Genomic DNA, 17,051 nt, shown 5'->3' with positions numbered 1-17,051 from the left:
TATATATAATATTACAACAAGCAAATCCATATACATTTCATGCCAACCAAAATAGGTTAAAATTCATCCACATATCCTATACTTTACTTACAAATTTAATTGTTACCAAAATTCAGGGTAAACACACCTTGCTCTTAAAATTCTCCCATCTTTTGTATTGGACCTTTGCTTTCTTTTAGTGCCTTTGTTTTGTTCTATATATTAGTGACAAAATCTGGCACTTTAAGATCTCACAGGTTTGTTATATGTTTGCTTGTTCACCTTGTGTGTTGTGGAGGAAAGGCTCACATCCTCCATTTATGTAACCATATTAGTCAATACAGAAGATAGGGGTCAAAGTCAAAACTCTCCCATCGCCTTCAAGTAATTATTAGTGAACATGGCTTAGTAAAAATAAATGCACCAACATACTTTTTCTTTATTTGCAAAAAAGAAAAAGCCAGACTAAAGATAAAAAAGTGGAGTGAAATAAAGGCGTATGATCTTTTTCTTTGTACAGAAAAGGGGATCAAAGCAACCTATGGAGAACAGAGAAAAAGCTGTGGAAAAACCCTCTAGGATTAATGAAGGAAAACAAAGAGAGTACTATACTAATTAGCATCACTTTTGATGATCTGTTGCTTTTACAGAACAATGTGCACCAAACGAAGAGAAGTGAGAAGTTTGGTCTAATAAAGCTGATGTCTCCTGTCGTGCCACCATCTCCACCTATCAACCAAAAAAGACATAGGAATAAAGCTAAGTCACTGCCATTGAATATCCCCTTAAATTATTATATACGTCCTTCAATAAAAGGGGTCTTGGACGTTGTTATATTTTAGAAACGGTTGTAGAAATTTTTATGTTCGGATAAGATCGCAAGTTAAACTGAAACATAACAATTTACCCTTCATCCCATGTGAGTTGATTTTGTTCAATATTTTTTCTTCAGGTTAAACCGAACAAGCTTCTAGATCTATTTCACGTAGTTACCATAAAAAACAACGTTCTTACTAACTATAAACATTGGATAGAAAAGGTGGAAAATAATACTTCCTCGATCCCAATTTGTTTGACACTTTTCGTTTTTCGAATGTCAAATTTCTTAATTTTGACCGTGTGTTTGAACATAGAATATTTAAACTTTTTGAAATAAAATGTACATATTTAGAAACTACGTAAAAAGTACTATAAGTCACCATAATTAATAATTTAAAATATTTAAAAGACATATGCATAAGCTGACGAGACTAACAAAATGATATCCAAAATATAGGCCGACAAGGCCAAACACATCTAACCATTTACACGGGTCTACGAGCCTCTAAGGAGATTACGATCAAAGAACAACTTGTTTAACTTTTGAAAAGCAAAAAGTGTCAAACAAAATAGGACGGAGGGAGTAACATAATATTAATGGTTTTTACCAATCAAAACAGTGACTCAGTATTTCAATAAAAAAACGTAAAGTGACAAACGATATATTTTGCTTTTAGCAAATCCATCATCATAATGAGAAAAATTATTCTTTTAAAATGCATATTCAACTTCTCATATTTTGCAGTTTGCACTATGAAGGGATGTGATGGGATGGATAGAGATCCCGTCATCATTAACCTAGAGTTCTTAAGTTCGACTCCTATTAATGGATAAATTCTTGATAATGGGCTTGCGTGGCGTGGATCTTGATTAATCGGGCCAATAAATTTCAGATAACAAATTGTTATATAAAAAAAAACTATATATATTTTGCACTTAATTTGTAAATTGCAGTGTTACTTAAATGGTTGAGGAGAAAAGGGTTAGTAAAAAGTACGTGACATACCAGTAGAAATCCCATCTGGGTCGGACTTTAGACATACGGTTTTCACCGTGCGGGTAATCAGATACAGCCCTCTTGGTGTTTTGGAAAGCACAACAACCAATGGAGTAAATTCCAATGAGGAGGACAAGCATGACAATGTTAAGAACTGATATCTTTTGCCAATCTCTTCTCACATCTTCAAGAACTCCAGCCTTGCAAGAATCACACTCATAGCACAGCAAATTCGGATCATTGTTCCAATGGTAACAATCCGGGTCCTGTCCCATTGTTGTCAATCCATAGTTGCATGACGTTGGTGGCTTGCAACATCCTGACTGCCATGCCAATAACGAATATTAGTCAACAAGTTATATGTTGGAGTGCAACAGATTTTATTAGTGTAAGGCCAAAATTATAAATAAAATGAGAAAGTTGATATGTAAATAGTTTACTAATATGGCCAAAATATACACAACCTATATACGATCAGAGTATATGTTGTGTATTATATGCATAGTACATATATTAAATGTCTAGTATATGTATATTAATATTCTCAGCATTATCCTCAACTAAACAGTCAGTAAAGTGCGTGGTGGGACAAGACCAATAAAAAGAATGATGATGAAAGACCACCACGAAGGGACCTTGGCTCGAGCCGTAGTCTTTTTCAAAAACAAAAGCGAATAAACATTCCTTAAGAAATAAACCAATCGGAAAAAAGAACAAAAATACTACTACAGTAGTATTATTTTTCTAATAATATTTTTTCTGGAAAATTCGAATTATGTCCAGTGAATTTAGTAGAAGTGCAAATATATTAATCAAATTCATTTAAATGAAAGGGATGCCGGCCTAAATGAAAATTCCAAACATTTTGTACTCTTTTTGGAGAATAACAAGAACTCATTTGGACAAGCTATTATGGATGAGAATATTCTTCATCTACTTTAAATCGTATAACATTGGAATATAATTTTTTTCAAATAAACTTTAAACCATCCCCCACCCAAACACAGATGCACAGATATCTCATTTGCACAAAGAGACTCTCACCTCACCCAGTAGAGAATTATGAAAAGAGCATACTAGCGACAAAGAAAGAGGCAAAAGCTTTTTTCTTCATGACTAAATGATCTTTAGCAACTCTCGAGTCTCAACAAAGAAGACAACAACAAAAAGATAAAAACAATAACAAAAGAGAAAACAAATATAGAGAAAATTTCATTTGTTTCTTGGATGTATATCCTCTACTAGCTGTTTTATGTACTAAATTTTAATTAAGAAAAAAACAACCACCCTATCTTCCTCTTTCTTTTCAAAATTACGAGTAATTCTTGTTTCTATTTTCTTTTTCCTTCTTGAGGAAGAGAAGGAAATTAAAAAGGTAGCTAGTTTGTAAAACCTCCTTGATATTAGAGCGACAAATTTATCAAAAAGAGAGAGAGCGCGCGCACTTGTCCAAGTTCTTGGTAATAAAAGTTGAGTTTAACTACTCCCTCCGTTTCATATTACTTGGTCACTTTTTCTTTTGCACGTCTGTTAAGAAATCATAAATAAAAGATGTATTTTACTACCTTACCCTATCTCTCTCCAATAAATACATTTTAATCAATATTTAACTATTTTCAAGAACATTTAATACTAAGGTTAAGATGAGAAAGATTTAATAAATTTTATCTTGGTTTTGTAAATGAATAAGTAATTTGGAACAGATATTTTTAGTAATGTGGCCAAGTAATATGAGACGGAGGAAGTATTAATATTGATTGATGTAAATAATTTTTACACTCTCATGCAATCATTATTTATTATACTAATAACTAATTTACCTTTTTTAAGATTACAAATTTTATTTTTTATTAATGATTATTTGTAGATAATTTTGGTTACCTTTATACTGTACTTCCTCTATCCTAATTTGTTTGGCAATTTTCATTTTTTGAGAGTCAAATTTCTTAATTTTGCCCGTGTGTTTGAACATAGAATCTTTAAATTTTTTGAAATAAAATTTACATATTTGGAAACTACGTACTCCTTCCGTTCACTTTTACTTGTCCACTATTCCATAAATAGATTTTCACTTTTACTTGTCCACTTTCAGATATCAAGAGAAAAATGATTTATTTTTCCTGTTTTGCCCTTAGCATTAATTGCTCATTCCAAATTATTTTCCAAATCCAATGCAATTATACATCAATTAATATGGGTATCATGATAAAATACGCACTTCATTTATTATTTCTTAAGAAGTGTATAAAGTCCATAGTGGACAAGTAAAAGTGAACGGAGAGAGTAAAAAGTACTATAAGTCAACTAATTAGTAATCTAAAATATTTAAAAGACATGAAAAAATTACGCTCAAAGAACAACTTGTTTGAATCTCGAAGAACAAAAAGCGTCAAACAAATTGGGATGGAGGGAGTAATTTTTTTTTAGATAAGTTAAACTCACAAAAGATTTACCGTCTAATTAATAATACAAGGGGAGTGTCTTTGATCCTTCCCTCTCCCCTTTCCTTTCCCCTCAACCATATATATGTATGTAATAGAAAAAAGATTTACCTGGATAGGAGTCAAGTCTTTGGTAAGATAATCATAGGGTGTCCAAGTAATAACAGTAGCACAAGTCTTAGAACCCAAAATACAAGCCCTGATAGTTTCCCAATATTGAGGATCCTTAATCCTCTTCCTCAACCATGGCGAATAATTCTGAAGATGATACTCTTTATATGCTTTGCCAGGCACATCCACTCCACCACCTTGGCTTGTTACCACAAAACCAAACACAGTTAGGCCCATCAATGCCCCTATGAGGAACAACATGACAAACAAGTAGAGCCAAAGTGCCCATGCAACATGGAAACAAGCTCCTATGAAACCTGCCAATGAAACTATGAGGATTATGAAACCTATGAACAAGAGTGGTGTTTGCAGGAATTTCTCACATGTTGTACTGCTCCTTGCCATCCACAATCCAGCACCTATTATTGGAATTGATGCTAACAGTGTGAATAGATTCAGGAAACCTATCACTGTGTTGCTGAATCTATACATATTTTCTTCACTTAGCTACTTAGCTTCATTAGCTTAATTTACTTATAACTTTCACTCAGAGGGTTTGTGGTGGGGTTTAGAGGGTTTCTTTACTATATATTATGCTTTTCTTCATGTGCTGTCTTGTTCAGCTTTCTTTATAACTAGATTTCAAGGGGTGCCAAATTGTTTCAAATAAAAAGAATCTCAGAGTTGAGCATGGCCATTGGATTGATTATTTTAAGGATAATAAGGAATATTTTTATTTGATAACAGTGACCAAAATTGAATTTCTTAGCTATTAAGTAAATATTCTCACAAAGAATGTAGTGGTAAATCGTTGATAAAATTGTCACATTGCGACCTACATGTGTGAAGAATCTTTCCTTGGAGGCGCTAAGAGGGTCCAAACCATAAAAAATATATCCCGTTTATTCCACAGTAATAAAATAAATTTTCCAAAAAAAGAAAAGAGTAATAAAATAAAGTAGAATAAAACTAGCTCAAGTGGAGTAGAATAAAATTCGTTCAAGTGGAGAGCCTAGCTCCTCTAATACCCCGTCCCCCAAAAAAAAAAAGGAATGGTAACATATCCAGATTTATATTTAATGAATTTAATATTTAGATTATTACTATTGAATCTATTGCACTCTTGAAATTATTATGAGTTTATATTTTAATATTTGAATTTATAAAAATGATTTTTTCACATATATACTTGTATTTATCTGTCAAAAGTATTGGTTCAGTTGAACATGTTGTTTCTTGTCAGGACCCAAATCCTGAGGGCTTGTGCCAGACACCCATTATCCTGAATCGAGGAAACCCATAACATAAAGCATAGGGAACCTCGTAAAAGCAATCTTAACTAGGCAGCAGAAAAATTGTACATATGAAATCGATAACTAGATAGATAATAAAAGCTAGAAATCCATAACTACGGAGAGGTATAAAGCAACGAAGAAGGAAACGAAGTTAGTGGTTACAGCGGCTATGACAGCAGCGTTTGAACGCTTGTGTATAAAGAACTACATGACAAATGCGATGATTGGAGATTTTATTGGCTCGCCAAGGCTAGAGAGAGGAGAGCCCGAGACGTGGATCTAATGAAGTGCATCAAAGATGAGGAAGGTAAAGTATTGGTGGAAGAGGCACACATTAGACGAAGATGGAAAATATACTTCTATAAACTCTTGAATGAAGAGGGAGACATGAATATTGTACCAGACGATTTAGAACACTCCAAAAGTTGTCGTGATTTTGGGTATTGTAGGGGTATAAAGTTTGAGGAAGTTAAGGGGGTTATTCAAAAGATAAGAAGGGGGAGACCTATCGGGCCAGGCAAGATCTTGTGGAATTTTGGAAGAGCGCATGTAAAGTAAGTATGGACTGGTTAAGTGGGTTATTTAACGTCATTAATAGGACGTAAAAACTGCCCAAATAATGGAGGTGGAGTACAATGATACAGTTTTTCAAGAACAAGGGAGTCAAAATTGCAACAACTATAGGGGTATTAAGTTGCTAAGCCACACTATGAAAGTTTGTGGTGGAGATGAGGGTGAGGAGGGGTATCTTTGTTACATCCCATATCTTAGAACTAAGGTTAGACTCATATCGTTAGTGTTTTCGCGAAACATTTGAAGATTTGAAAGGTTTTGCGAAAGTGGCCGAGAGGCCTACTTCGGGCAACCGTAACCCCTTGATTAGTTGAGAATTTGGAAAAGGTTCCTTAATGAAAATTGTAGTACGTGGAAATAACTTTCCATCCATATAAATATTAGGCCAAACGGAGATCAGAACAAATAGTTAGTCATGAAAACGCTCAGAGTAGCAAGCCATGCGCGTTGGCCACGCGTCAATGTAACATCCCGTAAATTCAGATTAGGTGTTAATGAGTATTAACATGAAATTTTAGACATGTGAAGTACTATCGGGATGAGTTTGGATGGAAATAGTTGCTCTAGAATCAAAACGGATAGTGAAGTGCATAAGATTCGATAGAATCGGCTAAGTTTAAGATAGGTCGGCTTTTTAGCCCAATTTCATGAAAATCCATTGAGAATTTGAGAAAACTTAAAACATGAAAGTTGTATATCTTTGAAATAGCTTACAACTATATGTCGCCCAGCTCAAACGGAGCTCTGTGCTAGGAGTTATGCCTATTTTACCGAATGCTGTCAGAAAAGGCCTAACGCCTCGTGCCCAGCAATGCCTCGTGCATCGCGCTAGGCCAATTTTGCTGAAAATTATAAATTTCATCGGAACCTGTAATATATACCTAGCGCGTCGTGCCCCGCGACTCCCTGGGCAACACATCAGGCCATTTTATGCTTGAAATGACTTTTTTTCCGAATTTTATATATACCCAACTCCGAAAAACTTTTCCCACTTTGTTCTAAATCGTCTTTTGGAGAGAAAACACCCTAGGGCTTCCCCAAAGCATCCAAGGTGAGTTCCTACTCAAACCCCATTGATTATTACATTAATCTAACAAAGATTAATGCTAAGATCCCCATCTATTCCATAGATTATCGATTTAATCTTTGTCTTGGACAAAAGAACCCTAGAATCCGAATTTCAAGAGACTTGGACATCAAAAAGGTAAGACTCTCCTACTTCAATTGATTATAACTTCCTATTGGTGATTATAGGCTATAAGTTCATGAGATATGTGTTGATGGGTTTGATACAAAAGCATGAACAATTATAGGATTGGGTTGTTAGTTGTTGATTATTGGTTCAGGGTGTTGTTTACCTATTGGGTGATGAAAAATGATGTTAGTTATATCTATTTTGGATTGTAGAATCACCTAGAAGAAAGAGAATGGGAATCGGGTGAAGAAAACACCATTAGTAAGGGCTATGAAGCTTTATACCCACCAAGTGTTTGATAAAATACTTAGATGACCAAAGCATGGATATTATTGCTAGTATGGAATCCGTTTAACTTGTATTGCTATAGATTAAAGTTGAAAGGGTTGACGAACATTGTACTACCCTCAAAAGCCGGAAGTTAAGGTATGTGAGGCTAACTCTCTACGTTTGGGAATGTTAATGATTCTCCCTATGCTACATTTCTTTTACAACGTTACGAATTGACTTAGAAATATGGTTCAGCTTAGTCTCCTTGAATAGTTGCAGAACTTCTATTCCCTAGTTTCATAGTTCTTTCATGATTTTCATTCCGAACGTTGTGAACCCAGAACATAATCTAATTAGACTCGTGTTTTATACCCTTGAGACTCAATCTAGAAACTCAGCATGTTTATAAAGTAGTTAAAAATCCAATGCTCATACTCAGTTCAAAAATTCATGTCTGAGTTAGTATAGTAAAAGTTAGTACTGCATATCAGCACCTTAGTATGCTTTCATGTCTCAGTATGAATTCATGTTAAGTATCTCATATCATTATTTCAGTATGACTCTCAAAGCCATGTTAGTAGGATTTCATGTCTCAGGATCAGATTGCTTACGAATAGTTAATGCTTTAAACTCCATAATCAGCTCATGAATACATGTCTCAGTTTAGTTCAATTCAGTATTACAATATTATGTAGTCCAGTATGATTCAGTATTTCAGTATTATGCATTACAGTTTGGTCATTATAGCCTTTTTGGTGCCTTTGACCCTTTCCCGAGCTCGTTTAGCTCACATTTGTGAGGTCTTTGGTTATGATTTGGGTGACTATGTGGGAAATTTGGGCTTAAAGAGAAAAAGAGTTGACTCAAAATTGACTTTTGGTTAAACAGATCTTTTTCGGGAATTCACTTATTCTGAGAGGTCCGGATGGTCTTTTGGAACTTATGTGTATATTCGGTCAGGTTCCCAATGCACTTGGGTGTATTTTAGGACTTGGATTAGGAAGTTGGTTATGAGGTATCAGGAGTTGACTCAGTTAACGAGACCTTCATTGGGAATTCTGAGGCCGCGAGTGCGTTCGTAGCGTGTTTTTATATATGTTTGCATATATGGTTTGTAAGCAGATGGCCTCGGGTGATAGTCGGGATTTTGGGTTGAATTAGTGAAACTTGGGAGTTTTTGGGGTCTGGTGCCCGCTATGGCGGCACTAGGACCACGACAACGGTACCTCTTTAGTAGTGGCCCTGCCGCTATAGCTATTATATCCCGTATTTTATACGTTCTGATATTTCAAGGTAGTCGTGGCAAAGTTAAGGGGACGACCATCTTCAAAAATTATTCTAATGTATAAGTTGGTTATGAATATTATTTATGAACATTGGTAGTATAGAAATGATGAGAAAGGTTAAGGGTAAAAAGGGAAATTCACAAAATGGCCCATGGTAATATTGTGGAAGGCTAGGGGCAAAACGGGAATTTCACAAAGTGTTCAAGAATGTTCTTCGAGGACCAAAGTGTTCAAGAAAATTCATGAAGGGGCCAAGTTGGCCGTGGGAGTGTGTGTGTGTGTATGTGGGTCCCATTATTTTATGGCCATGTGATCATATAAATGGACCAAGGCTTATAAGGCAAGATATTAGTCATCTTTTAATACAAGAAAAAGGAAGAAAATTCTAGAAAAATGGAGAAGAGGGCATGTGCCCCTCACATGCTCATAAGAACTATATACATATATATATGAGGGAAGATGACTAATTGATCACTAATTAAAGAAGCTTGGAAAAAAAGAAGAGGGAGAAAGAAAGGGAGCTAGGTTCGGCCATGGCTCCAAAAATGGGAGCAATGGAAGATGATCAAAATAAATTATCTCTTCCAGCTTTTCAACCAATTGGAACGTCCTCGTTAACATGGGAGAGTTATTGGAGCAACTAAATCACTCATTTGAGCAATATATGCCCCTAGCCGAATGAAGAGATAAGTGGAAAAGGTATGTGTTTAACCTTCTCTTATATGTTTATGGATAATTTGTGAGTATCGTGGAAGGTTGAAATGAATGAAATTCATGGAAAATGTGATGTTGAAGTGGTGGCCGTGTGTGTATAGCATTGGTCGTGTACATGTGGTGTTGTGTAGAAGAAATAGATTAATTTTACTTAGTCTTTTGGTTGTTGTTGTAATGTGTAGAAATGAATGAAAACGCATGAAAACATGTATGATGTTATTGTGGCCGAATAGGGGTTGGTTTGGCAAGTTATGGTGAGTTGATTCTATTTGACATTTTAGTTGTTGTTGTTGTGGAATCCATAAGAAAATGAAGGCTTAATGACTTGGAAATGAAGTTGTAATCGTTATAGGATTGTTGAAGAAATTTAATGTGACACTAGCTTGGATTCTTACATTGTATGGATGATGTTGTTAATGCATGGTTGTTGATATGGTTTATGAATCTAGAATGAGAAAAATGTGTGGTTAATACTTTTGTTGAAGTTGGAGGATTCGGGTAGCATTGGATCATTATGAATATTGTAGTATTGTTAAAATAATTGTTGGTATTGTTGTTGATAATGTGGCCGAGTTCCATTCTCGGGTTTGTTGTTGAATTGGCCGAGTTAGATTCTCGGGGATGGTGTATTTACCGGGAGATACTGCCAAAATTTCGGTAGATTATAAATGAATTTGTTTGAAGGATTAAGACAAGTATATGGTGATGAATCTAATGATTGCGTCAATCTTCTTGAATGTAGACTAGCGATAGCGAGCTTGGACGATTAGGCGTAGCTAATAGGACGCGGAACAGGTATGTTAAGGCTCGTCCCTTTTCTTCCAAGGCATGATTCCTAGGTTATGATTTCATAAGTATTTCCATAATTTCCTTGTTTTCAAAAGTTAGAAGTTTATGATTCTATGGCATGATTCTCTTCCTAATAACCCGTAAACGTTTTCCAAAATGTCTATACTTTTCTAAAATAAAGGTTCATGATTTTGTAAGCTTTTGTGACTACAACGATGAATATGCTTTTGTAATGATAACGATGATGTCAAAAGAAGAGAATATGTCCACGATGATTATGACAAGAATGGTTTCATGTCTAAAAGTCTTAAGTTAAGGATTCAATATGAATATAAGAACAATGAGCTAGTTCTTGATTTCAATTCTATTCCTTTGTTATGACTCTATTTTCTAAAGACTCCTAAGTGTATGAATTGATATTTTATGAGGCTTATGATCTTATTCTATGTAGTCTCTTAATGCTATTCTTCGCTGATAGTCTCGCCTTATAATACTAGTCCCTTAAAGGTGAGGCATGACGATCTTGATTATTCCATAATGTAATCGGAGGTTACCGACCTTACGTCACTCCGATAAAGTTATAGTGTTTGGTTGGGCTCTTATGCATGCTTATGATGGATAATAACACCGTGTCTATATGGCACGGGAAGTCACCGCTAAGGCGGGCAGCTATACAGATACACCGGGCCTAGTTGGCCGGGCAGTCACCGCTAAGGCGGGCAGCTATACAGATACACCATGACCTTTTGGCATGGGCAGACACCACTAGTGGGCGGCTATGGATGATTACACCGCGCCTATACGGCCGGGCAGTCACCGCTAAGGCGGGCAGCTATATGGATATGTATACAGGAAAGTAAAAGTGAGCATGCATGATTCCGCCTTAAGAGGCAAGCAGTTACAGTCGTAACTTTTCTTATACTTTCCATATGTTCCTTGCTATGTTGTTGTTCATCTTCTGTCCATTTTATTATGTTATCATTTATGCTTTACATACTCAATACATTGCTCGTACTGACCCCTCTTCTTCGGGGACTGCGTTTCATGCCGTGCAGGTACACCCAGATGAGTTGAAGCTATTATAGAAGATGTTCCAGCGAAGTTGGCGAGCTCCATTTGGCCCTGGAGTGTAGCCGAGTCAGCGTACTATGCTATGATGTCTTGTTCGAAGTTAGAGACTTTGCAGACAGAGTTGTGGTTATTGGTTGTCAGTTCAGTAAGCGGCTCCACCGGCCGATGTGTCATACGTGTTATGATATAAGTTTCATATAATTACAGATTTTGTTTGAATTGAGTACAAAAAAAAAAAAAAAAATCTGAAGGTTTTACTATGTTTTCATTTCTTATTAATGTAAGAGTCTAAGGAAATTAAGTACGTAATAAGAGTCACCGGGTTCGCTAGGCTCCGAGTATGGGGTCGGGTGCCCATCACACCCTAGTAAAGTCGGGGTGTGACAATAGCGATCTGGTACTTTTTGCTTGGACAGCGGAAGCGGGACTGCTGAAGCGCTTGAGTGGGCGCGGAAGCGGGTGACGGGCAGTTAGATTCATTAAGTGTGTGTTAAAAGCCTTAAGTCTTTTATTCAATACCACTCTGACTTTAGAGCTTTTTGGGAGCATTCAAGGCTATTCTTCATAGAAAATCATCGTGGTAAGTTCTTTCACCTTCCTTTCCATTCCTTGTTCAAATAATCACCTTAGGAATCCATTAATCATGCTAGTTTCATTAAGAGCTTGAGGATTAAAAGAGAGTTTAATGGGTTCTTCATTCTAGGCTATTAAATCTTAATTTATTGATTGAGTTAGCTTTATTAAGCATGGAATTGATGATTAGAAACTATTATTGCATGATTCTTTCCTTGTTAGTGTGTAATTTATGAAATTGGAAGTTAGGGTTTATACCCAAATTTGGGGGTTTTGCCTAGAATCCGAAATTAAGTGATTTGTTAGTTCTTCTAGTTTATAAGTGATGGGAGTTGATCACCTGGAGCATTAATTTGATGTTGAGACCTATAGATTCCTAATTTAATCTCTTTAGTTCATAAACCTCATTCCACAGGTTAGGATTTGGGTCTTGAATAGTAGTAAGGTTGAATGATGTTCCTTCTTGATTATAACTTCATTATTCGGATATGATTAGACTTCCATTATCTCAAGGCTCAAAGGATGGGCAAAACTAAGGTTTGACTATTGGAGACTTTCCTATTCGGCTCTCCAAATAGGTTACAATTTACCTTATAGCGAGACTTCGATTAGCGAAGCGTTTGTTTGGATGATATTGTCGGAAAATGCATATAAACCTTCGGGTATGAAGTTGGGTTGGATATTGTCTTAGGTTGGGCCTTGTTGTGTGATTTGGGGGCTAGCCAGCCCGTTGCGACGTTGACTTATCTTGTTCTATTTACTTATTGGCTCATTACCACTTTGAGACATCGTATATTGGTGATTAGTGATATATCATAGCTATGATATTGCGGTACTTTACTTGATTGATATTGATATGAGAATTGTGATTCCATTGTGGCTTATTGTGTAGCCTTATTATTGATATTACTTGTGTGCTATGTGTGGTACTATTTGGGATTGAATTGGTTGTTCATATTACACTGCATCGTATTCATACTCATTTTCATGATACATTAATATCACATTATTATAGTTCTGATGGTGATAAGTGAGAGAGTGTAGCCTCCGAGGTCTTTGTCGGAGAGCGTAAAACAGAGATGAGAGACTGTGATCTGAAGTCATTTACTGGAGCGGAATAAGTGTACGTTGCCCGAAGTCTCTTGCTTGGAACGAATGAGTGCTCGATGCCCGCGGTCTCTTGCTGGGATCGAGAAGTGCTCGTCGCCGAGGTCATTGCTGGGACGAGTGCTACATGGACTTTGCGGGTCCCTCATGGCTTGTGCTGCCGATGTTACAGCCCGTATTTTTTTAACGTCGGATTATTTGTAAGATGGGGTGGGGCCCGCACATCGAGATTTTTTTTTTGAAACATCTGAAAATTCATATGAATCACATATGTAAAGTTAAACACAACTCATGAAGGACCCTTGGGCCAAATCAAAGTGGAAGCCCTCCAAACGAATATTTTTAAGAAAACGTTTTCGGGTGACCTGACTTTGAGGGGCACAAACGGTATTATAAGTTTGGAATTTGGAAAAATACCAAAAAATAGAAGTTGTAGATAATTGAATTAGCTCTCTAACCATAGGTCGTGGGTTCTCCGGTGATGTCGGTGCAAGGAGATATGAACGTTTTAAGGTCGAAAGGTCAGTGGGCTAGGCCCAACTCGGGACCAACCGGGTTGGCCCAAAAAAAAATGAAGAGAAAAATTAGGCCCAAAAGAGGGGTGGCCGGCCATACAATGGCCCAAGCCCATGGATTCTAATTAATTTCCATGTGATAATTAAATAAAAGGGGTCATTTAGTTGTCTTGAAACATATAGAAGTTTCAAGAACATTAGAAGAGGAGAAAAACAAAGAAATGAAGAGCAAAGGAGACATGACATACGGCCATGCTCTCTAATTTTTGTCCCTTTGAAATCTTCTCCCAAAAATTATTTTCTTGTGGTATTCCTACTAATTCAAGGGTCCTTTACAACTTGGTGTAATTATTTTGGAAGAAAGAGCACTTGTTTCTTCAAGTTGACAACTTGGTCAAGTGAAGAAGATTGTATAAAAAGGTAAGAATTAATTCCTTTTTATTATGTTATGAAGGTTGGTTTATGTTGTAGTATGTAGAAATGAGTAGAATTTATGGAAATATGGAAGTTTACAAAGTGGGTTTGCATGTGTGCATGTATATGTAAGGTTGTATAAATAAGATGAGTTGAATTTTATGTTGTATTCTAGTTGTAGTTGTTGTGGACCTTATATTGGAAATGGAAGAAAATGGTTCAAGTTGGCATGGAAAATTATTGGAAATAGTTATAGGAAATTATGTGATTTTATTGAAGTTTTTATGTAATTATGGAAGTGGAGTTTTAAGTGTGAATTATTATGTTAGTTGGTGAATTTGGAAGGATAATAGTCCATATTGACATGAAAGATTGGTTGTTAAGTGGTTATGAGAAGTTTTGTGATTTTATGGTAGATTTATGTAATTACAACAACAACAACAACAGCCCAGTGAAATCCCACATCTTGGGGTCTGGGGAGGGTATAATGTACGCAGACCTTACTCCTACCAAGGTAGGATGGCTGTTTCCGAGAGACCCTCGGCTCAATAGAAGCATAAAAAGGGGGTCAGATAAGGTTAAAAGATTTAAAACGATATTGCAATGAAATAATGCAAGCGACACAGTAAAATAGGATAATCAAGGAATTCAAAGCGATATGGAAATGCAAATCACGAAAGCGGCACAGATAAAATAGAGTAATCAAAGTACAGAAAGTAGCATGTAATTATGAGAATGAAATTGTTAAGGTGCAAATTATGATTATGGTTGATGAAATTGGAAGATGGAAATATGTTATGAATATGTAGATTGAAGATTAGAAGTTTTGGATGGATTATGGTTTTGGTGGAAAGTTTGTATATTTTGTATATCTTGTGAATATTTTGTAGAAATGATATGAAATGCTTCCGAATTATATTGTAATGATCTTGATTAGTAATGAATGTAAACACATTGAGATTGGTTTGGAAATGTGAAGTTGGAATGAAAGTTATTGCACTATGTTGGAAAGAGGACTAATTATGTTATATTGTGTTGTGTAGTGATTGTTGTTGTTGTTGGGTTGTTGTTGAATTATTTTGGCCGAGTTAAATTCTCGGGGATGCTCTATGTATAGGGGAGATGCTGCCCAAATTTCCGTAGACAAGTATGAATTAAGATTGGATTCTTAAAGGCTTGAAATTGATATTTGGTAAATGTGACAAATTTGTAGATTTTGGCGGATTTGCAACTTGAATTTGGAATAGCATAAGGAGCGGAAAGAGGTATGTAAGGCTTCACCTTCCTTCCTTGGCATGTCCTAGACGTAATAGGTTTGGACACGGGCCTCGGGGACAATTCCTTTCCTAGAAATCCGAGATTGAAATTAGTCGTTTTTCATTTAATAGAATTGAATTAAAATCTTGCATAGATTGTTGGAAAGTTACCTAAACATCTAGAACTTGCACAAATAGGATCCAACTACTGTAAACCTCTCATAAGTAATGTCATGAAACATATTATACGTAAATTGGGTACGCCCCCTCATTTGACCGAGGTGGGCCCACTATTCCTGGATTCTTCTTTATTGTTCCGTTTATCAAACGATAAGTGTTGTAACTATTCTAATGAGAACATTTCTATGATGACAATAACGATGATATTAATTAAGAGAACATGTTGATGACGAGTATGATAAGAATGATTCCATGACTAAGAGTTTCAAGTTAAGAATTCAATATGAGTATGAAAGTGTCAAGCTAGTTCATGATTTCAATTTTACTACTTTCTAAAGGACCTTAAAGCGAATGAATGAATGTTATATGAAGCTTATGATCGTATTCTACGCTTTATTGACAGTCTCGCCTTATAATACTAGTACTTTCAAGGTGAGACATGACTATAACGATTACTCCATAACGAAATCGGAGGCTACCGACCTTATGTCACTCCGATACGGACATGATTTCCTTTGGGCTCTAATGCATGCTGCTTATATGTTATAAGTATATGTACATGTATATGGGGAAGATTGGGAAAGAGAAGGCGCTATAGACGCATAGCCACCTGATCAGTTGGAGTATGATACATGATTTCGTCCCGGACGCGGGATGTATGGTTAAATGGATCGGAGCCGACGCCTCGGCAATATGATGTGTTCTATTATCCATATGTATATGAAAAGAGATATTTTCCAAGAAATTAAAGTATTATACATACATATGGATCGGGCTGCACGTTCCGCAGCAATATGTTATAATATATGCACATATGGATCGGGCTGCACGATCCGCAGCGCTAAGCATGCATGGTATCTGCCGAAGGGCACTTATATGTACAGGTTATCTTCCTCCCTCATGATATGCTACATGTTTCTATTATGTTACTATCCTTGTTCTATATTTTCCGCATATTATTATTCATGCCTTACATACTCGGTACATTACTCGTACTGACCCCTCTTCTTCGGGGGCTGCGTTCATGCCGCGCAGGTACACCCAAAGGATGTGAAGTTAGCATAGAAGATGTTCCAGCGGAGTTGGTAGGCTCCACTTGTCCTGGAGTGCTGCCAAGTCAGAGTATATGTACTATGACGGTATGTTCGAGGTTAGAGACTTTGCAGACAGAGTCGTGGGTATAGAGTGTCAGCTTTGTAGACGGCTTCGCCAGTCGATATGTTATTATGTTTCACGTCACGGGTCCCACGTGATGATAGACTTTACTTATGAAAAAAAATAATTAGAGAGCTTACTGTGTATTTATTTCTTAATTGATTCAAGAGTTTATATATGTAATAAGAGCCAGTGGGTTCGCTCGGCTCCAGATATGGGGTCGGGTGCCCATCACACCCTAGTAAGATCGGGGTGTGACAGCCGAGATGTGATGTTTCATCGGTCGGGGTGCATGTGTACTGTGCATATGT

The 17,051-nt window shown here is 36.3% G+C and overlaps 1 protein-coding gene across 1 annotated transcript; it reads right to left on the bottom strand.

The window, feature by feature from the left end:
- Positions 1 to 445: 445 nt before the first annotated feature.
- On the bottom strand, positions 446 to 5,068 carry LOC132614708 (tetraspanin-6). The gene is made up of 3 exons (XM_060329237.1): positions 4,348 to 5,068; positions 1,805 to 2,118; positions 446 to 708 (listed from the first exon to the last, which is right to left on the bottom strand). Exons 1-3 carry the CDS (start codon positions 4,837 to 4,839, stop codon positions 669 to 671), a joined length of 846 nt encoding a protein of 281 aa, XP_060185220.1. The 5' UTR covers positions 4,840 to 5,068; the 3' UTR covers positions 446 to 668.
- Between the last annotated feature and the right edge of the window lie 11,983 nt (positions 5,069 to 17,051).

The sequence above is a fragment of the Lycium barbarum genome, chromosome 10 (assembly GCF_019175385.1).
Source record: "Lycium barbarum isolate Lr01 chromosome 10, ASM1917538v2, whole genome shotgun sequence".
Classification (NCBI taxonomy): Eukaryota; Viridiplantae; Streptophyta; class Magnoliopsida; order Solanales; family Solanaceae; genus Lycium; species Lycium barbarum.
Note: the sequence above shows the minus strand (reverse complement) of the source record. Positions and strands in the feature narration are given on the sequence as shown.

Bases quoted from the DNA above. Each gene is read 5' to 3' on its own strand.
- LOC132614708 (XM_060329237.1), bottom strand. From the start codon at position 4,839: ATGTATAGATTCAGCAACACAGTGATAGGTTTCCTGAATCTATTCACA. The intron at 2,119-4,347 runs GTAAATCTTTTT...TTGGCATGGCAG, and splicing joins AAGACTTGACTCCTATCCAG to TCAGGATGTTGCAAGCCACC. The intron at 709-1,804 runs GTATGTCACGTA...TTTGGTTGATAG, and splicing joins CCCAGATGGGATTTCTACTG to GTGGAGATGGTGGCACGACA.